General features: G+C 45.6%; 1 protein-coding gene across 1 annotated transcript in view; it reads right to left on the bottom strand.

Moving 5' to 3' along the window:
* Positions 1–27234, bottom strand: part of gli2a (GLI family zinc finger 2a) — a 57943-nt gene extending 30709 nt beyond the window's left edge. Inside the window, exons 1-2 of the mRNA XM_067253773.1 lie at positions 27118–27234; positions 16298–16431 (exon numbers count right to left, since the gene is read on the bottom strand). Coding sequence (XP_067109874.1) covers positions 16298–16412 — 115 coding nt within the window. The 5' untranslated portion in view covers positions 16413–16431; positions 27118–27234. The remainder of the gene's footprint in view (positions 1–16297; positions 16432–27117) is intronic.
* Between the last annotated feature and the right edge of the window lie 549 nt (positions 27235–27783).

Here is a 27783-nt window from a genome sequence, read left to right as displayed (position 1 = left end):
CATCACCCAGCTGAGAGCTGGACCGGGTGCAGGAGTTGAGCGGCTCTGTGGCGGGCGTTTACAGCTTTGCGGGGATTCGCGGGGTAGTGGAGGTAGCTAGCGGTGCTGTTAGCATGCTGTTAGCGTAGCGCGGGTCAGCCTCAGGGTTAGCCAGCCCAGAGTGAGGGGGCTGAGGGTCTTTGTAAGACTGATGAGCCGTCAGGATAATCAGCTACCTGACAACGGTCTGATTTATCACCTGCTCTCCTAACAACCCTGCTTAACACACAGGTGTGGGCCAGATTAAGCCATTACCTCACAGAGCACAAAGGCCATTATCACAACAGCAGAGATAATGGTAAGCAGACTAGGAAATTAGTCAGGGGAATTAGGTTCACGTAAGTGAAGCAAGGCCTATTCTATACATAATAACTATGACCAGTGATGTTTTTGGTTTTGGTTTGACCATGTGTCTGTGTACTTCTATCACGATGAGCTTTGCTGAAGGTCTCTGATGATGTACCGACAGAGTCAAATTGTTCTTAGCTTCAAACCGCGAGAACTCAACACAGCACCCAGGCTCTGTCTAGTGCATGACCCCTAACCCTTGAGTCACAGCTGATAGACAAGCTGCCAGCTCACAGCACAATGAGCAGCCTCACGGCCTGATGACGGCATAGTCAGCGCTAACTCAGCAACCTCCACCCCCCACTCCACTGAAAGAGTCTTATTTAAAGGGGCAAGGGAATGGGGGGGGGGGGGGGCAGGGAGTAAAGGAAGTATCCTCAACTGCAGATGCGTGGGAGCAGGGCCCGTGCACATCAATCTGAAACTAGTCTTTGCTGGGGGTCACCCTGGGGTGAACCCCCTCCCCCTCTTCTCCCCCCGGGAAGCCTGCATACTGGGGCTCTAACTATCTCAGGGCTGGAGAGTGTCTCAGGGACGAGAATGCCCTGGACTCTATCAAACTGCCATGCAGGGTCTGTAAATGTGAACTCTATTTACGGAACAATACACAACACTTTTTGTGTCTGAACAATAAATGTACAGTCTAATGTCAACCGAGAAGTCTATTTTGTAACTAAAGGAAAAACATTCTAGGGAAAGTTCCAGAATTTTCTGTGTATATCACCTGAAAGTTTGGAGACTTTCAGGAGTGCCAACTTGGTATCCTGCTGGGCAATGTCTACCTACTCACTTCACTGCATTACAAAGGCTGATGGACTTTACATCGCCACTTCCAAAAACATCCACAACAGCTTAGCTCCATAACTGTCTCTGCCTCTGTCTAGTTCATCTACCACGATGAGATAATACCGGTCCGCTTAAACAGAACACAAAGATCCAACTTCCCTCCCTGCAGTCTGGCCCCTCACTCCAGGGAATTCAGCTGGAAAACTATCTCACTCTGGGAATTTGTTTTAAAATCACTAATGAGGAACAGCTGCACGGGCTTGGAGAGTCTCTGTGTGATTGGTTTGTTCTCAGGTGCTTTTCTACAGGCTCGGCGCAAGTCAGACAGGTCGTCGGCAGCGGACTGCGGATCCTCTTACACACATCTTATTTTGGGTTCTCTGAACATTCTGCTTCACACTGACATCACAGTACACAAGTACACAAAAAAAGGGATAGATTTCATGCAGTTGAATTGCGAATAAAAGTTCATTCAAGATTAGACTAACTTTGCAGTTGAATACTGACTCATTGTTATAATGTAATTCTATTATTTGTCCATTTTAGCAAAAATAATACATTCCCTGTGTGAATCAGAGATGGATGCATCCATTGCTCTGAGTTGAGTAAAAGTAGTAAATAGAGCTCTTTAAACGTAATGTACCAACGTCACATTTACGTTGTAACCCCTAAACTGTCCAATCCTACAGCAGCTGAGTTGACCACACATCTGTCCAACACAGAGACATTCGAATGATTTATGACAGGCCTTTATTTCATAGCACTTTTATAGCACAAACTCACCGCCTGTGTCAAAGCCCCGTAGCCACATAGATAATGAATTGTGGGGAGACATTTCCCTCTCTCTCTCTGTCTCTCTCTCTCTCACTCTAACTCTCACTCTCTCTCCCCCTTTTTTTCTCCCTCCCTTTTTTCTCTTTTGGAGGGCCCAGCAGAGATTAGGCTGTTAATTAGAGCATCCGGGTTGGTTTATATGGAGGCAGTCAGGGGTGGGGGAGAAACCGGGGGATTTTCCAATAGCTCAGCATGGAAGTCCGACACTGAAAGGGGACCAAGGAGAGGGGGGAGGGACACAGAGGACCTCTCTTTCTTCCTGGACAATGGGTGCGCATTCTTGCTGTTGGGTGTTTACTAGGTTGGTGGACAGAGGAGCTGTTTACAAGCTAGGCTGTGTCTGTGAAGCCCCGGTTGACCTAGGTACATAGGTTGTGAGAGGGAGGGGTTAGGGGGTACATGGTTTGAAGGCTGGGGGTTGTTAGGTAGGACTGAGGCCGGGGGGGGGAGGTACTATGGTCGTGTTCTCGATGGTTTTGGTGAGTAATCACAAAATCAAATGGTGGCCGTGCTCTCCCAATCTCCTTGTTCCAGTTAGAGAAAAATAAACAAACTGTCTCGCTTTCACGCTGGAGTGAAGGAGGAGTGGAGAGAGTTGTGAAGGAAGAGCGGGGGGGGCAGGGGGGGGAGGGAGAGAAGAGGAGGGCACAGAGTCAACAAAGGCATGAATTAAAAGGCTAACTTCAGGATCTGCCAAACGGGCTCCTTTTTGTGTTGTCTCTCCTGGAATAGTGTGTGTAAGTACAGGGACCCCTCAGGCAGAAGTGCTCCTCTTCCCCAAACACTAAGAGAGTTCTAATACACTGTCTGCAGCCCTCCAAGCACACAAAAGGACTTAGCGTGGTTTGATGGTCCGCTGTGAGAAAACATTTGGGAAAATATGTTTTAGCGCTCTCCAGATATAGAGAGGGGCTTCCTCTTGGATGACTGCCGGTTCAACATAAATGTTTTTGTCAGTTTAAGCTGTCGAAAATGAATGCCAGTTTGAACAGGCCTTCAGTCAATTGGCATAAGTCTCCATCGTGTTACTGTTGGTGCCCCAGTGTAGGGTACCTCCCTCTCCAGGTCACATGCCAGTGTCTATCTAGCGGCAGCATAGCTGGGGAGCAGTCAGTGTGTTTACCTGGCGATGATGCGAGTATGGAAGTCAAATAAACAGGGGGTTATGAGTAACACATGATGCTTTCTTCACTGCTGCACTGGCAGAAAGGTGAAAAGATTGAAGGGGGGGATTTTCAGGGGTGGAAGAAAGGACAAGTTGAAGCGTGTTAGTCTACATGTCTGTCTTAATTAGCCCACACTTAGAAGATTGGGAAGGCCACCAAACAGACGTGTGTGGAGATGATGTCATTATGTGAGACCCGCAGCTACTGAGGAGCACTGGAACACTTGGAGGGCCGTGGGTTGGAGGGCCATGTCAGTTTCCTTACAAGGATCAAGGAGATACACTTTCTTCTTGTAACTTAGTTAATCTTGTTTAGAACAACTGGTCCAGTCCAGTTCAAAGCAAACAAAAAATTATTTTTGCTGTGTATATATATATATATATATATATGGCTTAGTCTCATGTTGATTCTTACTTGATAAAACCCTATCTTTGTGTTGACGAGCCAGCAGGTGAGACCTTAACAGACTCCAGAGAGGAAGGAGAGTGGCTGGGACGTTAGTCAGCTACAACAACAAGGCTCAAGATAAAGAGTCGTTTGTCACTGCATCCAGTGACAATGCATTGTGTTATTTATAGAGCTGCCTCTGTGGTTCGCTGGTGTGACTCTGCAAGATCAGAGGTGACGTGTCTTTTGGGGACTTTGGGACAAAATGTGTTTTCTTCAAATAAGAAAGTGCAAAAGTGAACTATCCAACTTGCACTTTATCATACTTCAGCGTGACTTTGCACACAGCAAACCGTTGAAGTCGTCATTCGTAAAGCTTTCTAGAGCGCGGCTGACATTAAATCTGCAAAGAAAATCTATGCTTCTCTGATGGGATTGTCCACCAAGGGCCCTCCAGAAGGATCTAGACTGGAGGTTCTAGAGTGTTTGGAATAACGCCCAGGAGTCAATTAAGACCCCACTATGGTTTGTTCACACACAGTCCTCTAATCCCTCTCAACACCATAGTCAATATTGTCAGACAGCGAGGGAGTGCGTGCCTCGGTCCTCCTCCCCAGAATGCCCTCACATCGTGTTGTATTGATCTAAGTGTAAGCTGAGGAGCAGGAGGATGGAGAGGAGCAGGCAACAGTCTGAGCAAACAGCCTAAAAGGGTCTGGACCCCCCCCCCCCCTCCCGCCACACACACACTTACATCTCCTGCCTGAATCACCTCTACAGTCCTGTACTCTGAACCAGTACCATTCCCTGCCTATGTTTCATCTATATAGAAGGACAACATGCATAGTATTAGGATTCCGACGGTGCGCTTGTTTGCAGCTAGCAGTGTGCCATTCTGCTCAGACAGTTTGGTGAGCTGTTTTCACCGTGGAAGATGGCCAAAGGGAGTCGAATTTGTGGATGACTGAAAGGGTGGATTGATATGGGGAAGTTAAAGTCTGTCTTCATCACCTCGTCCCCCAGACAGGAGAGGATGAAGCATGTGGAGGCTGTGGTAAAGGTTCAGCGACTGAGAGTGTGTTCAATGGAGGCTGTCACAGCTGAAAGAGAGGGTCATTACCACATCAAATAGAGCCTGGCACCTTAGCACCTGGCATTTAGTAATCACTCCATTAATGACAGGAGAAATTACTCCTGGAAGAATGAAAAGTAAAATAAGAATGAAAACTTAGGGTATGTGTTCGAGGTTCGGGCTTTTTTGCTTGGATCCAGTGGATCAAAGAATTTGTGTAGGACCTATAGTATGCATTTCTCTTCACATCTGGACTACATTTCCTTGTGTATTTGCTGTAGTCTGCTTTACCATATCATGGTTTCATAGAATCTGTCAAAACACACAAATGTCAAGGATGAAAAATTATATCTACCTCTAATGCCAATTATAAAATACTCCATACTTTGCTTTGGAAACGGCACAATCAAAAGAATAGTGATGACAGCAATACAATCAAGCCTTTCTACATGCAGCACTCAGTTTCTGATTAAGGCTGTAAGTCCCTTACCAGGGTCCTGTGTAACCCTACCTCACCAGTCTGAAGCACAACTTCAGCTGTCGTTACTGAGATGCAGAACAGAACCGGAAAAAAGAAAAGGCAGTTCTTTTAAAAACATTAGGTAGACTTGATTCAATTTTTTTTCTTTTAGATTGACTTGATTTGGTTGTATGTTTTTAACTGAGAAGTGTGTAACTAGGCCCACAGAGAAATCACAAGGGAACATTTTTCCAGGTGAATTAGGTGTGTCACAATGGCAACATAGGTTGTAGTATGTACTGTATGCATTTAAATCCACAAGCCTGTTCTAGTATGGTAGCATTGTTAAAATTTTAACAACTAGTGCACAGTGCCTGTGATGCAGTCGGTGACACACACGCATTCCTGGAATTATAGTATAAATGATGAAGTGTTCTCTGCAAGTGAAATAATTGATCAAGCAAAAGCATAGTGAATTCATCATCCAATGTTAAAAGTGCTATGCATTGAGTCGATGACAAGATCTTGAGGAACGCCTCCATAATGAAGACACACATCTGGTACTTCTACAGTGCTGCCTGGGACCATCTTAATGGGGTTAATGCACAACACCACTTGTTTTTCCAAGACTCTGATTAAAAAGCATTCGCTTCTCCCCTCAAAGAAACCCCCCAATCTGAGAGCACATTGAAGTTTAACAATCGCCGCCGCACGGCCTTGATGAAGATCCACATGTGCTGCAGATGTGTCTCCTGGGCCATGCCTGGCTCCTCTTGATGGTGGAGGTTGCCACATGCTGCCCCCGTGTTATTCCTGGGTCCCTATACTTTAAAATAAGCACCCCAGACACATCTGAAATGACGAATGAATGAGCCTCTCATACTGTAAGTGGATTGTGGGGAACAAACACCTTGATCTGAGAACCCACACTTGCATGCACATATTACATTCCCTTAACAGTTGCTATATTCTTATTTTCTAATATAGGGAACATAAAAGAGTGCTGTACCTCACACAGCTTGCAGCACAAACTCGAGAGCTTTCTTGGCCTGATCTATTTTGATCAATCGTGCAGGCCGTTCAACCACAATCCATGGATGTGATTTGGGAAGGGAATGGCACACATATCAGTGTGACTGGAACCTTTTCCTAAAAAGATGCTTGGTGAGATGCTACTCCATAATAGGGTCCTATGAATAGGCTCCAATTCAACGGCCTGCTAATCAGCCCCCCAGAAACCTGGTCCCATTTCACATTACCGTTGGAGAAATAAGCTCATAGAACACATCACCCTGACAGAGCCATGAGTGACTATGTCACCCCAGACCTCCAGTCACCCAGCGCTGGGGAACACCAGATTGGATATAACTGTCTAATTACTCCCTTTCAGAGGGGGGTAGGACATTAAAGGAAAAGTCCCCTACACCTGTGCGGCAACCATGATGAACGAACACCTTGTATATTAGTACTTTAAGCTGTGTTGGAAACTGAAGGTGGTTAATTCTGAACCATTCCCATCAGTGTGTTTAAGAGGGAAAATACTGCTCAGTAAATTCGGTGTAAAACTTGAAACTTCAGAACAGTTTCTTCTCCCCTAACAGCTTCTTTACTATGAGGTAAAAGACTGATGGAAAAAAATGTGCCAGCTTGTGAAAAGAGTTACAGTTTAGCTAAAATACCAACACCGACACAACATTTAGAGACCATTTACCTATGAAAGAGTTGAGGTTACGGGAGCAATTTAGCAAAAATGCCCAAATTGGGGTCGATATGTACATTGTTATTGTGGTTGTGTCGAATGGAAATGCATACGTTTAGTATTGATACAATTTAATCTGTCTAACTAAGTTTTCTTAGCGAGCTCTAAGCCAATTACTGTCTGTCCTTGTCTGACAAGCTGCCTGCTCAAATTCTCCTGAACACGGGGCTGACCAGACAGGCTCACAAGGGCCCATTTAGAAAATGAGAGCGACTTCTCTAGAGCTGGTAGACACGAACACCTGCAAAAACGATATTCTCACAGTTTATCTGACTCTGACATGCTCTAAATTCGACTTTTGACAACACTATAAGACGGTTTATCAAAGAGATCTGTGTTAGACCTTTTTGGCACACAGACAATAACAAATGGGCTTGACAGTGTAGAGTTCTGAATGACCTAATTCAACAAAATGCCAGGCCTTCAGGGACCATCATACTTATATTGTAAAGTAGGTAACTTCTATAGGAAACTCTTGCCACTTTCAACTAATGTAGGTTAACATTCATAGGCAATGGACGCCAGGTTTTTCACACACAACTCAACACAACCCATCCCATGTAAGGCTTTCTGCACATTCTTGAGTTGAAAGCATAATTGCAAGTATCTCACTTTCATTTGTCTCAATTGGAAACCATACAAACTGAGTTGTCAGCATCTGCAGTGTATACGTGAATGTCTAATGAATGAAGTAATGGAGAGATGGTCTGGCCAGTCTTCCCTTCGCTCCTCCTGGCTATGGCCTGCCTGTTCATCCCTCTCTCTCCTCCTCCCCCCAGGCCCAGACTGTGAGTCTCCACCAACAGAGAGGCCTGGCAGACGGAAGGAAACATTACCTGGAGCACAGCACTAACTGGCCGGAGCCCAGAAACCCCACAAGTGCTAATGAACAGGGGAAATGAACAGGGGGAAAGAGCAAGTGAAAGAAAGAATGGGAGGACATTTAAAGGGAGTCTTGTCAAGCCCGCCAGTTGTGCTGCTGACAGAGGCTTAAGGAACTTCCTCGGGGGTAATTAAAGGGTTATTCTACACAATGAAGAAATTAAACAGTAAAAACTCTCAGGGCAGATGACTGTTTTTCTTGCGAGGACAAGGAAGCATCTAGAAAAGTAAACAGTCTCCTGACTTTCGCTGGGTACTCTCGCTCGGTCTCTCTCTCTCGGTCTCTCTCTCTGGGTGCCGTGGGAATTTCAGGGCAAGTGTTATCCTTCCTGAGAATAGGACTGTGTTGAATAAGGAGGATTTACAGAGCCTTTGACTGTTAAGTATCTCTAACCTCTCTCTGCCAAAGCTAACACTTTGAGAATGTACAGTACATGGTTCACATCCATGTACTGTATATACACACACACACACACATTCTCATTCCTGCACAGACACATGTCAAATTGACTCATTGGTCTGAGCCAGACTGTGTGGTGTCTCATGGGTAAAAAAAAAGAAAAAAAAAGTGTTACGTCTGTATTCCTGTTTTAATTAAATGAAATGAAAAATGCAAATGTCCTCATCGCACAAAGGCTCATACATATAATACTCTGACCTGTAGCTGGTACCGGTGTTCCCATGACGACTACACAGTGAGGCACTCTGCCACAACATGTCAGAGAACACCGTCTCTTAACCTTGACTGTTTGATACCATCCTCACTATCCCAGATAAGATAACGTCCATGTTCAACTGTCAGGCTGAGGAGACTGTGAATGCGTTTCCGAGAGTTATTGCCCAAGTGTGTGTCTATATGTGTGTTTTGGGAGAAGGAGGAACATGTCTGCATCTGCTTTGGCAGAGGGATGACCCTGGAACTCTTTGAAGCCCCAGCCAGGTATGCACATGCATAGCCCTTCATTCATATGACAGAATATGGTCAAACATCATAATGTCTTCTCCTGATTTCATCTGGTTGAATTTAGGCTCTGGTTAAACTGATCTGTGCTGCCTACTATATGAACTGGTTTTAGCAACAGTGCAGAGCTTGAAGATAAGTTGAAATAAGGATCACATTTTGCATATAAAACACGTTCCATCATTGAAAATGAGGGGATTCTCTCTTGAGGAATATCCATAATTGCCAAGACAGGGATATCACTCCATCATTGTATCCTTTCATCTCCACCCGGTTGTTCCGAAAATGACTATGTCTATCTCCACATTACTCCTACGACATTTCTCGGAGTTGCCTGATGTACTTTACACACATAGACAAACACGTTTTCCATTTGGCAGCCTGTTGACCTTGTTTTTTTGGTGACCATGGCAACCATACATTGAGCCAACGTTGGTCTTTTTGGCTAGGCTGTGATTACAGGGTATAAATATGCCCTCGGATTTAGGCTCAGAACAACTCTAATTCTTAGTAAGGAGAGAAGGCTCTAAAGCATTAGAGCACCAAAACAAGTCTCCCATACCAGACACAACTAAAACAGCATGATTTCCTTGGGCTAGGGCTAGACTAAGTTAGGCTGATGGGCTGGTCGGGTCAGTGCTGGGCTGGACTACTCCCTTGTGGCCCCTGGTTCAGCCAGATCTGCTTCTGATCCCAGAGTCGTAGGCCGGTGTGTTTGTTATCCCTGGGCCCTCAGCATTTACACAGGCAGCCCTGTCTGCTTATTTTGCTGGTCGAACAGTTTACTGTAGCTCGTCTGCGTCCTGTCCCTGGAGCTGGGCCAGTCCAGCCTGCGACAGCAGGTGTCAGGGCCATTCCCTCTTGTCTGTCTCAGACAGGATTCATCCTGCTAAGGACCCAACCACAAAAATACGGGCCACGTTGAGATTCTCGAAAACGTTTATGGAATCTGTACGCCGCCTCAAAGAAACGAGCTGCTGGCGAGCCGACGGATGCTTCCGACGAAGGAGCCAGCAAACAATGTTAAGCCTTTGAAGGGTTTGGGTTTCAGTTGTGTTTCAGTCGTCTTCCTGCCTTCTAGTTAACTGTGCACAGGTGCAGGTGATGATTAAGTGCATTGTGTGTTACGTTGTCCCAAAGCTCTAAATAATAATGCTAATTGCTAATGGCTCAAAATTGATGCCCCACAGAGCCAGCTCTGTAACCTTAGATCTGTAATTATCCACAGGTCAACCTTCCCCCAGGAATAATCCGAGAGTCAGCGGAAATCTATTTCCTCTGTGAGCTTAATAGAGCTGCGACAACACAGTTACAATAGGCTCCCATTCTGGGAAGGCTATTGTCCAGTGTCTTCTCTTCTCAGGCTGAGTGACAAATGAGTCATTACGGAACCGTTGAGGATGTAATGACCTCAGGTGACTCACACTTCATAAATGGATCGTATCAACCAGAATGGCCCAGACTTTTGGCTCACAGACATGCAAGTCTTTTCATCTGTATATTGCCCTTTTCTATTCTCAACATACGCACGGCTGACTCCAGACATGCACTTCTTGTCATGCTTCTGTGACCTCTTACTCTTCTGAGCTGGGAGTTGTGATTGGCTGCGCTGGTCTGACTGTCTATCCCACGCTGACCACAGCTGTGTGTGTGTGTGCAAACCCAGAGAGAGAGAGAGAGAGAGAGAGAGAGAGAGAGAGAGAGAGAGAGAGAGAGAGAGAGAGGTGGGGCGAGCACAGCAGACCACAAACTGTCCTTCCTCCCACTCCGTGCAGCCTCAGGAACAGGCCTGTTTACGTAAGCACCTCCCGTCAATGTTTACAAGTCCTGCCCATTTTGTTTTAACGTGTTTAACTTCTCCAAAGTTTATTTTGGTTTACTTCAACTGTGAGTGTAAAGGCTACACTGGCGGACAGAAGAAGGAACCAAGACGTCAGGCAGTGGAACAAGTGTGCGTGTGTGTTTGTATGTGTTTGTGAGTGTGGCGTGAGGAAGGGGAAGGAGGCTGGGGTCATCCGAGGGGGCACCTGGGAGAAGACGGGAGGACAGCAGGGCAGGCTGGGAAGACAGATTTGAAACAGGAAGGAAACGTCTCTGAGGAGGAGGCATGGATTAAACAGGGCATGCTGGGAATGGCATGGTTTTAAAAAGGAAGCAGGAGGAGGAAAAGAGAGGAGAAGATAGCAGGAGTGAGGGGGGGGGTGTTGGTTAATCCCCTAAAGCATCCATATATTGCTGCTCCTCACTCGTCTCCCTGTGCTTGTAAATGGAGAGGAATGTAACTTGTTGTCTTTGGACCCTGTGCGTGGACGCCTCTGGTAAGGAGAGATTTATGTGTGCAGACGTTGCCCAAAGCGCACTGCTTATTTCTTCTTTAACTAGAAGCTTTGAAGCAGAGGGCGACTGTTCCAGAGAGACAACCATTATCTTAGCTGTATTTTCATTTCACAATGATATATGTTTTATAACCACATTAGAGACCTGTCAAAGCCTGTTAGTGTTACTGTATGTCCAGCCAACATATAGAGTTGGCTTCAGTTGGTTGATATAACTTATTGGATGGTATTCTTGACATAGAATAACATATTCTCTCAAAAAAACGTTGGTCTTGTAGATTTCATCTGAGAGAAATATCTGGCTACTGTGTTTACAACAGAGTTAATTATTCTTCTTAAGTATTGCAGTTATCTTATATGAGGAATTATTTACTCCTATCAAACAAAACTATCAATAGAATTTTCTAAAGTGACAACATGTAAAAAGAATTACAAAATGCAAAAAAAACTTAAAAAAAACTTGAGACTCATCCCAGTCAATCAGATGACAGAAGTGTATCTGACCCTACAACACTAGTGCATTACACGTTTCTTCAGTATCTAGGCCAGTTCTCTAGTTTTAACTTTCCCTCATTGACTGTGGCAGATACAAGAAACATGTGCTTCAGCAGCATGTAAGTACAGATCCCTTTTTCTGGGGAGACTTGTTTACACTGCAATCAACAGAAAGTGGACTCCTAAAAAAAAATACAAAATGCCTCTTCTGCTTTTACTTAGGATTTCTAATCTTCAAATTCTCTCTTGGCTAGCCATTCCCTCGAGTGAAACCCTAGATAAGAGGGGAAGGAGAAGAAGGGACCTTGGAAAGCCATAAAGTTAACCTTATATAAGCCGCATTAAAGAATGAATGTAAGCAAATGCAAAACAGAACGGTCGATGCCATGAAACAAAAACAAACAAGGTACTATCACCAGTGCGCACAGAACAACCTTAGGAATAACATTGTTCAAATGTAGTGAATACGAGAAGAAGCATTCCGGATGACCTGCTCAGCAATCCAGGTTTAACATTTGCCACATAAAATGCAACCCACAGGCTGTAAAACGACCTGTAAGGTTTTCAATAGATGGCCATAAATTGAAAGTTATTCCGGCACTGAAACGATATCTCTCTGTGTCATAGCCACTTTGGAGGACAGTTCCTGACAGTATGTGACCTGACAGGAAGCCAGCGCTGGGCTCAGTCAATAGGCCTTCCTGTAAGCCTCTTGGGCACTAGTCTTCTCAGGTATCGGCTATTTGGTCTGGCTGTATTGATACACTTTTGCGAAACCGATGACACTGTATGGAGTCGGTTCTTTCCCAACATGACAATCGACAGGGGATAAGAAAGAGTGCTTTTATCTGTCATAGAGTGGGAAATGGGACCGTTTTTATATGATAAGACAACTGAGGAGATGGTTCTGTACAGTATGCATAAGCTTCCAAAACTATGCAAATGATTACCTTTTGTCAGACAAAAACTATCTGTGTCATAGGAGGACTAGAAGGTTCCCTCATGTTACTCATCAGGAGATTCATTGTTTGAGTCTCTCCTCCAGGGTGAAGGGCCAAGAAGTCAAGGCTGGAGGGCAGAAGGGTCGGGGGGGGGCTGATGTGAGTGCAGTCATCCCTGGCTAACCTCGGAGCTGTGAGCCTCACAGCTCCTTTCTCCTCCAGTCTTTCACCCTGCCGTGGACCCACGGCAGCGTAACAGCCTAATTTAGAGGGAGAGAAAGAAAGGGCGAAATCCCCCTTTCTCAGGAAGATTAGTGGCTGTCCCTTTGGAGTGGGCTGCGGGCGGGGAGCCTTTTTTCACAGGGTGCTTTTCTCTGCAAGTGGCCTGACCCATGGAGCACCTTCTCCGAGCGGGGCTCTGAAACCAGATGAGAGGCCCTGGAGCAGAAGAGACCCTCTCGTACCTCTCAGCTCCATCTTCCCTGATCCCCCCTCATTCTCCTCCTCCTCAGTTCAACTTTCAGCCACACACATCACCCTCGTCATAAACATTTCTCTCTTAGTACTGTCCCCTTTTAAAGACCTAACGCATTTTCTTCCATTGACATTTACATTTAGTCATTTAGCAGACGCTCTTATCCAGGGCGACTACAGTAAGTACAGGGACATTCTCCCCGAGGCAAGTAGGGTGAAGTGCCTTGCCCAAGGACACAACGTCATATAGCACAGCCGGAATCGAACAGGCAACCTTCTGATTAATAGCCCGACTCCCTAACTGCTCAGCCTTCTTCCCTCGCTTCTCTGACCACAGCTCTCTATTCATCTCCACTTGGGACAGGGTTGTGATTGACAATACTGCTTGTCACTCACTTTCTTTCCAATCTAGCTACACTCACACATTACTGGACACATCTTCCTATATCCATTTAGTGGCCTGCTCATATAGGACTGCTGGTTGAACCAATGGGTGTAGCGTTAAAAGCAAAAGTTGAAACAGTTGAAACTTTTGTGGGAAGGGGCACCAAGGAAAGTAGGAATTCCACTCAGAGAATTCATCTCCTTCTAAATATACAGCCCGGCTCTGTGAAAGATGTATGTGACACTGAAGTCGAGGCAGTTCATTACTGATAGACACTGTTCCACTGGCCTAGTTCAGGTGAAAATAAAGAGCGTAGTGAAGAAACAACTGTGACACACAGAAGTACTGAACAAGAAGAACTAATACACCCTAGAAGCCTACAGGAGTTAGTTTACCCCAAGCCTGTGCTAGCCTGCCTGGCCAGACAGATGCGGGCCATCAGAAAGAATGCTGGTACCCATTTAAAACCATTAACAAGGCCCAGGGAAAGAAGCCTGATGCATATCGCAGGCTGGCTTTACCAACAACATGCCCCCTTCAACCTCCCTCCCTCCTTCAGCTGCTCTTCCCCCTCGCCCCTGCCCTCCTCCCTGCCCTCCTCCCTGCCCTCCTCCCTGCCCTTCTCCCTGCCCTCCTCCCTGCCCTCCTCCCTGTCCTCCCCCTTAGCCTCCTCCCTGCCCTCCTCCCTGTCCTCCCCCTTAGCCTCCTCCCTGTCCTCCCTCCTAGCCTCCTCCCTGCCCTCCTCCTTGCCCTCCTCCCTGCCCTCCCACCTAGCCTCCTCCCTGCCCTCCTCCTTGCCCTCCCACCTAGCCTCCTCCCTGCCCTCCTCCCTGTCCTCCCCCTTAGCCTCCTCCCTGCCCTCCTCCCTGCCCTCCTCCTTGCCCTCCTCCTTGCCCTCCTCCCTGCCCTCCCACCTAGCCTCCTCCCTGCCCTCCTCCCTGTCCTCCTCCCTGTCCTCCCCCTTGGCCTCCTCCCTGCCCTCCTCCCTGCCCTCCTCCTTGCCCTCCTCCCTGCCCTCCTCCTTGCCCTCCTCCCTGCCCTCCCACCTAGCCTCCTCCCTGTCCTCCCCCTTAGCCTCCTCCCTGCCCTCCTCCCTGCCCTCCTCCTTGCCCTCCCCCCTGCCCTCCTCCCTGCTCCATGGCCTTGTGCACTGTCAGTTCTAGGGGCCAGATTGTCATTACATTTTCAAACCCACGGTGTCAGATTTAACAAGGCAAGGCATGTCTCTGTAAAACAGGACTGAAATGGGCTTTCATTAGCTGTCTTATTAACTGGTTACGTGTCAAAGTGACACATAGGAGCGGTTGACAGCTCCTTATACTGGCACTCATGAATGGCGTTTCATCTTCCCTGTTTAACTTGTATCTGATTTGACATTTTTAAGGCAAAGTGTTTTGAGGGGCTGTGCTTTGAGGGACTTGTTTTATCCTTGAACATCAGGGGGGAAAAAGCCGCAGTGAAATCTTCCATTCATGTTCATTCAATTTACTGTGAATACATACCAAGGTTTGGTGGTGTATTCATGTTATGATGATCGGCATACTGATTACAAAACCAGTAGATATAAAAGGCTGCTCAAAAGTACAACAAAGGAGCGACCCACATGTATCTGATGCCGGCATGGGTATAAATGTCCCCCTTTTACCATGTCCACAAATAAAGAATTAAAGGTTAAGGTTTTCGGATGGCAGGCCACCAAGCCCTTCATTAAAGAGTAAAACTGCTGGACTGATCTGCAGCACCACTGTTTCAGTGGAGGTTTTTAGAAAATGTCTTTGTCAATCTCTGAAAGACTTTTAATGTCCACCCCTCCACCAGCAAGCGTTAGTAATTTATAAAGCCGATACTCGGGAGGCAACGAACAAGGTCCTCCAACCTCATTATGGGGAGTTTTCATCACACACACACATCACCCTTTTCATCTTTAAAACATGAGACCTCTATCCCTCTCTCTCGCGTTCTCTCTGTATCTTCTCAGACCGGACGCCCACCCGCCCTCCGTGAGAGGCGTTGGATTCTCTCCATTCCTAACATGAGATGGGAGAAGTATCTTGTTGAGAAATCCTGTAGGTAGTGCCTTACCAAAAAACTTGACCTCACTCCGACTTGCGTTTCTGTCCAGATGCTGAGGTTTGGTGGGGCTTTGTACAGCTGCCAGGGAGGCCACAGTGAATGTCCTACTTCTCACCCGCTTCTCTAAACAATTCACGTTGATGGCTTGTGGCAGGCCACCAAGCTTACCATTAAACGGAAATATCGCCACCGTATCAGAGAATCTCATTAGCATATCAAAAGGTACAGTAGCTTGCCTTCCTCGTCTTTGTCAGAGGACGCTGATGCGCTGTGTCATCCACTGCTGTGCCAGTCAGTTTTAGTAATTCATAGTGTTTATACTCGAGAGGTGAGAGCAAGGTTTTTGGACCTCATTACCGTGTTTTTCTTCAACCATTCTCTGACATCTTTGAAACACTTCTTTCTTTTCACGTGCTACCGATCTGTGGATCTGAATATGCTACAATGCAATGTTCTTCTTCAGGAGCTGTATACCAACATTGCTCTAAGGCCACATCAGGGTCAATCATTCAGTAGCTCGACAGCAGAAATAGGTCAAATTACAGTGCTTTGCATGAGGAGCATCACAAAGGAAAATCCAATGAAACCACAATGATGTTTCAATGAAAATAGTTCATCTTTACGTACTGGGGATATGGTGCTCAATAGTATTATGCTAAATATACATTTTAGTTTACATTTAGTCATTTAGCAGACGCTCTTATCCAGAGCGACTTACAGTAAGTACAGGGACATTCCCCCGAGGCAAGTAGGGTGAAGTGCCTTGCCCAAGGACACAACGTCCTTTTTGCATGGCCGGGAATCGAACTGGCAACCTTCTGATTACTAGCCCGCTTCCCTAACCGCTCAGCCACCTGACTAGTTAACAATAAGTATAGTGTAGCCGGGAGCCTCCGTACCTCTGGTCAGTGTGGTAGGGGAGGGTTTCTTGGGGAGATCAGAGAAGCTGCTGGGGTCCAGGCCTGATCCCTTGCACTCCTTCTTCTCAGACGCTGCCTGAGCCGAGGTCTCCATGGTGGACAGCTCAGAGGACCTGAGGAGGGGTTGAGAGAAACAAAGAACGGTGAGCTGGATGACAAGCAGATGTGGAAGAAGACCTTTTTGACGGTTGTGTGTGACATTTCAAATTGTTGCAGATTGTTTGTGTAAGTAGAAATACAAAGATATACATGTCATAAGAAGACGAAAGACAAAGAGTGTGCTCTTGTGTATTTTAAGACCAGGATGAACCAGGATCTTCTGGAGGTCCTGCCGTTGCCAAGCACTGAGGCAAAAAGACACCAAAGCCACAATGGAGTCTGTTATATTGCATCATGTAGCGTGTCTGGTCTGACTATTCCCATACACATTTAACTAAATATAAAGACCAAATTGTACTGTAAGAAGGAAGGGAATGTATTTTTTCTCTCGCTGGTATGAATAAGTCTGAAGACAATCACCATTCAACAAATTAAAAGTGCAAAAATACAATTAAAAAGGGTGTGCCTTCAGCACGAAATAACAAAACATTATTTATGTTTGAATGAGTAAACAACTTTCTCAGTGATGTGACAGTTTGTCTCCACACTGTGCAGTTACTATGTAGCAGTAATGTGTTTGTGTCATTTCAAGTCATTCAAGTCTGTAATTGGTTGTGAAGCCAAGTTTCTTAGCTTGGTGTGATGAGTACATAGAGCTCCCCCTTCGTTTGTAAACGACACAGACCCACTGCAGGCTGCAGCCTCAGCCTCTGGGACTGTGTCAATACTTCCACATGCCTGCGTGAATGACCGATGACTTGGCTGCATGCCACTTGTTTGAGTTTGTGAAACCTACAAGATCATCCTCGGTTAAGTGCAAACAAGGCGCGGTCTGAGGTGGAGAGTCGGGGCCCTTCCAGACACTCACCAACCTGTGGTCATCTGTGTCCAAACACATCCATTGTAGGTGTTTAGTAGTATGTACAGCGTAGAAGATGGATGAAGGGAAGTTAAGATTCCCAACAGGTCCATGTTTCAAATGAATGCACAGCATTGGTTAAAATCGAAATTGCTGGAAGTGGCTGGACTCGTAAAATAGAAATGTGTTTATGATTCGACATGCTCCAAGTCTATGGAAACAAATGTACGCTTGTAAAAATAATTTCCTACTTAAATCCTGCTAAAAAGGTGCCCTCAAACTATATTTTTTTAAACATCCATTGAGTGATGGAACGCATACAGTACTGTACTGTGTCATGCATGTGGTGCTTTTGAGGACATTAACAATCCTTTAAGAGCTACAGTACTCCAAGGGACAAAAGAGATACAGTAAACACTTCTTAGACACTACCACACTAGTTCAGTTAGCAGTACAGTACTACAATGTACAGAACTGTGCAAGGAAAAGTCAGCCATGTTACTGAGAGTGAGCTCTAGTGTTAAGTATTTTGTGGTTTCAAGCATTTTCACCCAACATGTTGTGTTTGATTGGAGGTGAGATCAGTGTTTGTGTGTGTGTGGGTGTGTGTGTGTATGGGCCGGTGGCCATGCCGTTCCGGTGACCCTTCATAGGTGTTAGTCGCCTGTCCCCATGCCAAGGTAAGCCGATTAGAGGTGGGCAGCTAACAGGTTTAGGGGGGCATCTGTTTCTGCCTTTCTCCTGCCAAAGGCAAAGTCCTCGCACTAGTCTTGTTTCTTGACAACTCATTCATAGAGGCTGTTTCAGCGATATGAATCACAATTTGGGGGATTTAATTAGAAGCCGTTCTATAAATCAAGGATTGGTGAGTAGTCAAACTAAGTGCTCAGTGAGACAGTTTTTACCATCAACAGGGGGTCTTGGTATAGATCCTTGTCAACAACCTCTATGTCAACGTTCTGTCCTTCAACGTGTGTTGTTGATGTCTCTGTGTGACTGAGGGTCCCCTCGATCGCTTTATGTTTCATCAACATCTGGAACATTTCATCACCTTCATCTTTTTTGCTTTTAGGTCATGCCAAGAATGTGGTTTTCAGTTACCTTATTAAAACATAGGTATGTTTTTTTGCAACAAAGACGCAAACAAGTCAGATATATTTAGGGCTACGATATCAGAAAACAACATATTCATAGAGTAATTCACAGAGTTTGGCTTAAAATGCATCCTCAACTTCACCCTACACCCCCACCTCCTCAGATCTCCAGCAGGTCTTTGGATGGCCCACACCCCCACTCCACCCACAGTCTCCCTGCAGACCAGACCCATGCTGGTCTTCTGACAGGGGTGCCGGGCTCTGACGGGACAGTACAGGTGTCAGGAACTGAAAGGACAGATGGCGGGCCAAGGAGAACAAACAACAAGAGAGCATTTCTTTTCTCTTCTTCTGGTTGGCTGGGCAGCCTAGTGCAGCGCGCGAACAGGATCACAATCCCCCCCCCCTTCTCCTCACCCAAGAACCCCTCCTTACCCCACAGCCCATGTGACCAGAGGCAGGGGAGGGCAGTGCAGGATGGGATAATCCCCTGCCCCCAGCCGCCTTCCTCTCTGTTGTTTTGTGCTGCCCCACACACACCTCTCTCAGTGACCAAGGCGGCAATGGCTGAGACCGTTTTGGGTGTTTCGTTTCTAAAGTGCAACATACAGCATTAGTCTTTGAGTCAGGTATTCCGTAAAGGAGTGTTTTTGCTGCAGCCACAGTGCTAGTTTTGGGCTGCATTTTTTTCCACTGAGGTACTGCTTTAAAACATTGTGGTAAATTATCCCAACAAATTACTGTGTGGTTCTGTGGAAAACCTGTGTCATCAAATAACAAATCATACCTCCAGTGCTGCACGGGGCATGCAGAGGACAGCTGAGACCTAACCATATCTTTGATGATATCATCTGAGTTCATTTGTAATGGCAGGGACCATCTCTGAGGCGATGCAGCAGGGGTTGTCAAATACAGACAACAATCCTTGTTTGACAACGTTCGCTCGTACAAAAGGGAAAGAAGAAGTGAACTAGAAAGACAATCAAATGTTCGGTACATTATAAATTCTTCTGTCAGCCAGTAACCTCCACTGTCAGCCTTTACAGAGATGAATCACTAGGACATGCCACTTAACCACGCAAGGCCTTGAAACAGCCCAGACATGAAGTAACTCAACTACTTCTGACTCCTCTCTCTCTCTCTCTCTCTCTCTCTCTGTCCAGGCTTTTGTTAAGAAACCTGGTGTGTGTTTTCCTTAGCGCCTCATTCAGTTTCAAGTGTTCCTCTCTCCACTACCGTTCAGCAGATCCCCTTTCACCAACACTCGATGGAATGCAAACAGACTTCAAAGGGCACCTCTCATTTGAAGATTTCCAGTTTGAACTCCTCTTTCTTCAGATCGGAGTCCCAGTGTGTTACTGATGCTGGTACCACCTTATTCCTGCTTTCCCATGTAATTTCCAGCTATGTAACCTATGTATAACGGAATGTAAACACTGTGTGGGCTGTCTGAGGTTGGATACCCCTGTGCCAACTCAGACGGCTGGACTTGTGCTGAGCACGTGTTTTAGGAGTTGGTGCTGGTTGAGTTGTTCGGCAGTCAAAATCTGATCTATTTCTGTTGTCCCTCGGGTTAACAAGGATCTAATGGCCTCTGTAGTATCTATTTCCTAATTGGAAGCTTAATTGTTTTACCTTCACTTAAATCACCATTCATGACAACTGTTTTTGACTCCAGTCAGAAAGTCTGAGTTAAGATCGGCATTTTATCCACAAACCGTTTCAGTGCTTACCTTAGTCTGCTGCCAGCAGTCTACCTTTCAGGAATTTGCTTGCACTGGTGGCACCTTACCAGGATCTCAAACACAACACACTAAAGTCTGAAAACTGTAAAGTCTGCACACTCTCCTCAATAGATCACAGTGTATTAAGAGAAGTCATCCAGGAAGCCCAATTCAGCTTACTTGCTCCTCCCAAAAAGCTACAGGCTAATTCAGACAAAATACAGCTGTTTTAAGATGGCCAAGGCCAGCCCTAGGCCAGCCCTAACCACTTTGGTCAGACCAAACCTGGCTTTTTCTTGCATGTGTTACAAATAGAATCATAAAAGCATTTTAAATTTGATATTTTATCCATTTAGCAGACACTTTTATCCAAACATTCAAATATAAGATCGAGGATCAGAAGTCAAGAAATAGTCCATATTTATATAATTTCTAGTCACATCGCAAAATAACTACATAAATCTTTCAGCTACCCGGTGCGAGCATTTGCTTTAATCCTCTCTTCGCTAGTACTACCTTTCCCTCGAAGGCCACTGCTGTGCATACTTCCTGATTTTTGCCAAGTATTGTTTATACAACATTAAACTAATGGTTTCTGTAACTCTTTACACAGTAACCCATCTCCGATTCACTGTACTCTGCTGTATCCCGTCACACTACGCATATAACACGCTCCACAATTTGACCAATGCAACCACTTTTTTGGGAGCTCTTGACTCTTCCAGGACGGACTGATAGAGGCACCAGAAGCAGACTCACTGCATCCCACTGAGGAGAGTAATGACAGTGCAACAGTGCTTACTATGTGGACAACCGGCACAGAGTGCACTCTCTCAGGGGTTGTGTGTGTGGTCATGACAGTAACACACAGAGTTCCTCTTTCTGCTATCTCCTCAATTATAATCCTCCACTCCCAATGTGGTTTGGCTGTTGATGAATACATGCTTCATTACGTGGTTTTATCTCATCCAGTGAAGGTTTGAACTTTTGAACTCGATTCAGTCTATCGAACAGACAGGTATTAGGTTTACACTTTGAGATACTTAGTTTACACTTTCCTCTAGTGATTGTGCCTTCCTTAACATCCCTTGGTTCATTCGATCTGAACAAACACGAAGACAATCAGATGCTTTGTCCTGAAATTGTGAGTTTATTTTGGTATCAGTTGTTATCTGACATCCTGTCTTTGTGGGTAATGTGGCGGTGTGTAAAGTGACAGAGATATGTTTGGTCTGGTCCTGTGGGCATTAGGAGTCATTGTTCCTCTATAGCAGTATAATCTACTCCCAGGAAAACCCACAATATGTTTCAGTAGCGCTTTTGCCAGCTTTGTGGAGAAAAAAGAACTAATAAGAAGCATTATATGGCTGATAAAATGTCAAACATATCATCAGATACGTCTAGTTTGGCTTGTTACAATAGATACAGTGGATGTCTAGGGAATGTGTCTCTGGTACAAGTTTGGGCAGCACGAAGGGCACATTTGAGATAGATGAATCACTGTTTCCGGAAAGACATCTCCAAATAACACTTTGAACCTCTGAAAGGGCAGAACAGTGAACAAGAGATAAAAAACGTGAGGTTCACATTAGTCATTAGTCTGATTCAGAGGCAGAAATAAGTGGTGTGTGACATGTCCCATTATGAATGGGTTCTTCTGGTCAGTGAAGCAGGGCACGCGCATTCTTGAGGGATAGCCTCCGCGAGCAGGAGGTGCCCGATTAGACGATGAAGAGCACATGTAGCAGAGGTGGTTAGGTGACCTTATCACCTAGAAGGATATGGGCTTTAACTTAGAAGATTAATACAGTCTATGCAGTCACTCCAAAAAATACATTTAAACCCATTGATGACATTCTGATGAATGGCTTTACAAATTGATTTGAGTCCCGAATTGTTGGGTTGAACTTCAAGACCATATTTACCACAGATCCCAAGAAAAGACATCGAAAGATCAAGACAAGTCTTGTGGATGTGCCCCAGTATTCCATGCTAGTAGATGCAATATCCTGTGGTTGATCTCTTTGTCTCTCCTGACCAATGGCAAACAGATGTTGAGATCACAACCTCAACACAATTACGAGGAGGACTTCCAAGCTGATAGGTTCAGTTTTTTACAGTTATTTCAATAAAAAAAATACAGTTTTAGCTAATTTGTGATGCTGCCCATAGCTTTTTCTTTCACTTTGTGATTAAGCTTGCAGTCAGGGGAGGTGCAAGACAAATTTGATGTATTTTGTAGCAAAACTCTTCTTAAACCGAGATTGTTTGGCAGGGATCTTTGTTATGTCATGTAAGTTGGTGGTTTTCTTAGGGGGACCCCCTGGTTTTAGGTGACGGCCAGCTGTCACTAGTGTCACATTGCTGAGTCGGCTTCCTCACAACATTTGGCCCCCAGTCATTTATTATAAATGTGTTGTTAGCACTCACTCTCAACAGTTTCAGCTGTCAATACTCTCACCATCTACTTAGGCGATGGTGGGTGGTGTGTGCAGAACTCGTGTGGGTGTTGTGTGTGCGAGTGTGCGTAAACTGTACATGCCAGGGAATCAAAGTTGGTAGAAGTCAAAGTTGGTATTCTCTGCGGTGCGACTTCCGTGCTGTGGCTGTGGGCGTTTATCATTCCACTTTAACTGTTTATGAATGCCGGCATTATCTCGGTGAGTGTGTGGTGTTAGTGGGCAACGTGTCAGCTGCTTGCCGACTCAGATCCCAGCCCTTGGTGACAAGAAGGAGAGACCCCTGGTGTATGAGGCCCTAGTGTGTTTATATGAGTGTGTGGGGTCACCGTCTTGCCAGCTGTCAAAGCACACTAAGAGGTGACAACTACAGAAACCCACATGACATGGAAGCAGCGGGCGGCTTCACACCGACAGCGACTTCCAAACCCACCCTTCCTTTTCGAATCCGGCCAGCTGAGATGGGTTCCACACTTCTCGAGGACAGAGGAAGAGGAGTCGTGCGAGAGAGAACAGGCCTCTTCCCTCACCTCTCCTTGGAATGTTCTGCTATACCGCTACCACCTGTTGAGGCTACTCTGAACTCCCAGTGTGAACTGCCCACCATGGGACAGCCTTTCATGTTCTCAGATCCTAAAGACAAAGACAGCATGGCCCTATACAATCCCCATTCAGCTCCTTCTGATGGGGAGATTACCAAACACGAGTACACCACAACCTCAGCCTGGCCCGGGCCCAGAGTCTGCCTAAGACAGAGAGAGAGAGGAGAGGGAGAGAGAAAGGCCCATAGCAGAGACGTGCAGGGAGGAGGAGAAGGAGAGAGGAGCCGATCGCTAAAGACTACCACATGGCTGCCAGCGAGCCTCCCAGCTCTCTCCCAGCCTCCCAGTCTATCAGACAGGAGTCTGTGGCCTGGCAGAGAGTCAACCATGTTTGGAAGTTAATATTGCTCATCAAATCGAAAACCGTAAGAAGATGAGCCCAACCACCCAGCCCCTACAGTTCAAGCCTACTTTAGCTACGGGAGGCATCCGGATAAATCACAACTTACAACCAGGCTTCCCCTCCCTACACAAAGCCCTGCACTGGAAGCACAAACAGACCCCCCCCCCCCCCCCCCCTGGTGAATGCTCGTGGCCTCTACATGGACCCTACTCGCTCTCTGCATCACATTAAGACCGACTCATGCCAAACACTGGAGACAATGCACCATTGTCTCGGAAGGAGTTCCCGTCAGTCTTCTAAACGCCACACAAACACACATACACTTAAAACACACGAAGATTATTTTCATTGGTAGTGAAGAAAACACAGTAAGTGTTTGATGCAGATCCTCTCCGCCAGCCACCACTGAAAAGTTACTTCCTGAGGAAACTGCAGATCACCCTGTCACTGTGCCCCAACAGGAGTTCATTAGTGATGGGATGAATCAAGGTAACCCGCTTGAACCCCATGTGAATTATCTCTCTCCCTCTACACACCCTCTCTGTTTATCTCATTCTCTCTCTGGGTCTCTCTATCTCTCTTTTCATGCTGGGACCTTCTTGACAGACCTCAGTAAAATAAACTAGTTGAGGTCGTTGAGACCTTGGAGTCTGGAGGCCCCTTGACTTCCCATTCTGGTGTCTCTGGAAATGCAATTTGAGACTTTGGAGGAAAATGGCATGAGTAGGAACAAGATAATTAGGCCGAGATGCATTACTTTAAGAAACCTGGAAAGACTGCTTCCTCAAGAGAAACCAGCTCCTTCATAATTGTACATTCTTGCTTTTGATGAGGTGGGAGTGCCAGAGATGATTGATGAGGTCAATTACTGTAATGAGCTTGTCAGTGATTTCAACCTTTAACTGGCTTGTTAAAGACACATTGGGCTCTTTCCTGGCTTTGAAGTGTTGTTATTTTACACAGACATATGGTTTGTCATTCTCTTTTCGATTGCGAGAGAAGCAAAGACCCAATCGAGGGTGACCTGCCTCTCCCTGAATGGCTTTGAATGTATTTGAGCATGGCTGGGGCTGAGAGGGGAAGTAGGGATGGAGAGGAGGATGAGGGCTATGCTGTGTTCGTCTCCCGGATATGATGCGATCCTGTTGAACCCCGAACACTTGAGGAAGAATGAGCCGGATGCCTGGAGGGCTGCAGAACAACAGCCACTAGAGAATTGGGATTGTCCACTTGCCACCCAAACCAAAGCAGAGAGGGACTTGAGAGGATCTCAAAATGGATGTAAGCTATCCCATCCCCTACCTTCTCTCTTTCTTTTTTCTCGTTTTCATTTCCCCCCCACACTTCAATCCTTCCATCTCGAGTACAGGCCTGCCATGAGAGACCACAACGGAGCAGTTTAAAACATAGCTGTCTTCTTACAGCTCCCTAAATGGCCATTAAATACCGATCAATTCAGCTCTAGTGAGACTGCATCAGCCTCTCCCACACAGATCCCTACTCTGGACAGGAACTTCTGGACACCCAGCTTTTGTTCAGGCAAAGGGCCCGGACATGCACTGACCACAGGGGGCTTGCCATTCTTTTCACCATTGAATGTATAATGGCATAACATCAGTACATTTGAACAATTTCTTTCATACTTCACCTCTGGGAAAATGGATATGGACCAGCTGTATTTTATCCAGGTCAGCCAGATTCTTAAACACTATTTCGATTTCTGCAGTAATACAAGAACCATTGGCAGAACCACTGGACCCTCTAGTGGCCAGACTATCACTGTCCCACCGTTGGACTAAAGGGGACTGCAGTGTAGGAAGGACGAGCTGTGTTGAACAGCTTCATTGACCCAGTACAGCATAATGTCTTAAGTGTTTAAGTTCAGCAAGTTGGTGGTGTGTGTGTGTGTGTGTGTGTGTGTGGGGGGGGGGGGGGGGGGGGACCACTCTCCCTTCTCAACTTCAGAGATCTCTTAGTGGGGGACTGAGAAAGAGGGAGGATGGATGGGGTGTTCTCCTCACAGTCATTCAGATTTCTCCCTTCTTTGCTCCACCACATGCTACACGACATTGGTGTTTGTTTTCACAAAGTTTCACCCCGTTTTCCACCAGTGCGGTTCATTGCATTTTCCACAGACTCACTTCCAGAGAAGAAAAGGGCCAGATCAATAAAGCGGGGGAGTGGGGAGCGATGTGTGAAAACGAATGCACACACAGAGGCTGGCGGGCTGACTGGGGAAAGATGAAAGTGACATCGCCACCGTGGGTCTTAGCGCCCTGAGAGAGGAGCCCCAGACCAGGCTGAATAAGCTGAATAGCCCATCATTTCTTTACATCCTTTCTCTCTCCCCAGGCATGACTGCTGGAACTCTTCATTCCACACAATGGCAAATGCACTAAAACTTTTTTTCTCATGCAAATGATTTTGAACCAGGGCATCACATTCAATTACAAACACACCCATACACATTTCATACATAGCGGTAGACACACACACTGAAATGCAAACCCCAAGTGCTTTTCGAACTGAGAATATACAGTATGTCTGGTCCGAGTTAATATTTAGTACTTCAGTATTTCTTATTCAACATTACAATTTCAAAAGTACGCTTTCATCCCAAGGCTTTCAAAACCATTTTCACTCATTTTGTACTTCGACTAAGTAATCTGATACTTTTTGCTGTAGGTCCATTTCTGATGCGTTTGTGAAACCCAGTGTTAAAATACATTCGTAACCCACAAAACTAGACAGATCCTTCCCCCCCCCCGATCAGCATGCTCAAACAGCCAAAAAGGCAGCCCTCGCCTGAGAAGTGTGACATCATTAAGAACATTTAGATAAAGTAAAAGCCAACAGCAAATATAACAGTACAAAAGCCTGGAGGGTTTGTTGATTATTCAGCCTTGAGAGCAAACAACAAACTTTCAATCTTTCAACAGTCGGTACACAAGTCCCACTGACCTGTCTGATCCAGGGATTGGCACACACACTTCCACGTAATTCAAGATTGTTTAAATCGGTATGTGAAAGTGGTTGAGGAGTAGGATCTGTGTACTAAGAGTGTGGTGAGTGGTGCATTGTGAGACACTTTCATTTGGAGCCAAGTGTTTGCATTGCATTGCTGGAAACAAAGTTATATTTTGATCTTCAACTATACAGTATGTGACTGACAGACACTTTAAAGACCAAATGTTGCACACATATACATTTTGTATGCCTTTTTCTACAATGGAAAAAATCTTACAGTAAAACAATTCAATTTGAAAGAATACTTGAACAGCCACAAAAGCTTTGGTGAACAGAGGCACCTATATGAACGCTCTAAAAGGATTGGCGCCGGACTCAGATCACATCTCTTCACATATGGATCAAGTTGCAAGACAGAATTTTTTGGATTCCTATGTCAGATAAGTTCAAAGTGCAAATGAGATGTGAAGTTACCCCGTGCCTTATTTGTCCTTGACACGCAAAGTAATGCTACAAGGCAATTAGATACTATTTCAAAAGCCATATATACAAATAATAATGTTAAGCATAAAGGAATTATGCCAAATTACTTTGGTAAACTTCAGAAGTTAATCAATGCACAGCCAGCATCATCATCACTGAATGGTCCTACCTTGCGCGTTTTCTTTTTCTGAACCGATTCTCTTCAATTCACTTTGTCCGGTGAATCGTTGACTGGCACTGATTCCGATAGCTGTCAGTAAAATGATACATTTATGTATGAAACGCACACATACCTATGCATCAGTAAAACTGACACAAAACTCCATGTGCTCCGCGCCTTACGGAAACTTGTTCTAAACTCTACAAAGTTCGAGACACGGCATCCCTCGACTATTTTACTGGAGCGCAGTTAGTCATCTAACTTTTACAATCCATCATAATGAAGCGGAAAACTTTCTATTTCCTTTCGTGATTATTCAAAAGCATTGTTCTCGTTTTGTCTTATTGACGAAATGTAAAAACTCGTCTAGGTTTAATCGTCAGTTGTTCTAGACATGCGGTGGAGATATCTTCAGGCTGATCTGTTTTCAATCCGATCCCCTTTCCCCCCCTCGCCTCTCACTCCTCCACCTCTCTGGTGAATTGGGCCATTTGCTGCACCAGATGGGCCGGGCTAACGGAATTCAGCAGTTAGACTCGGTGAAGTTAGATAAAGTTTCATTATTGTACGATTTCACGGAATATTGTGAAGAGCGTCTGTATGAGGCCATTCGCATGTCAAGACCACACGACATTGACTTATTATTCTCAGATTTAATGAATTGATTCAATTAGT

Source organism: Osmerus mordax, chromosome 2, assembly GCF_038355195.1.
Source record: "Osmerus mordax isolate fOsmMor3 chromosome 2, fOsmMor3.pri, whole genome shotgun sequence".
Lineage (NCBI taxonomy): Eukaryota > Metazoa > Chordata > Actinopteri > Osmeriformes > Osmeridae > Osmerus > Osmerus mordax.
Note: the sequence above shows the minus strand (reverse complement) of the source record. Positions and strands in the feature narration are given on the sequence as shown.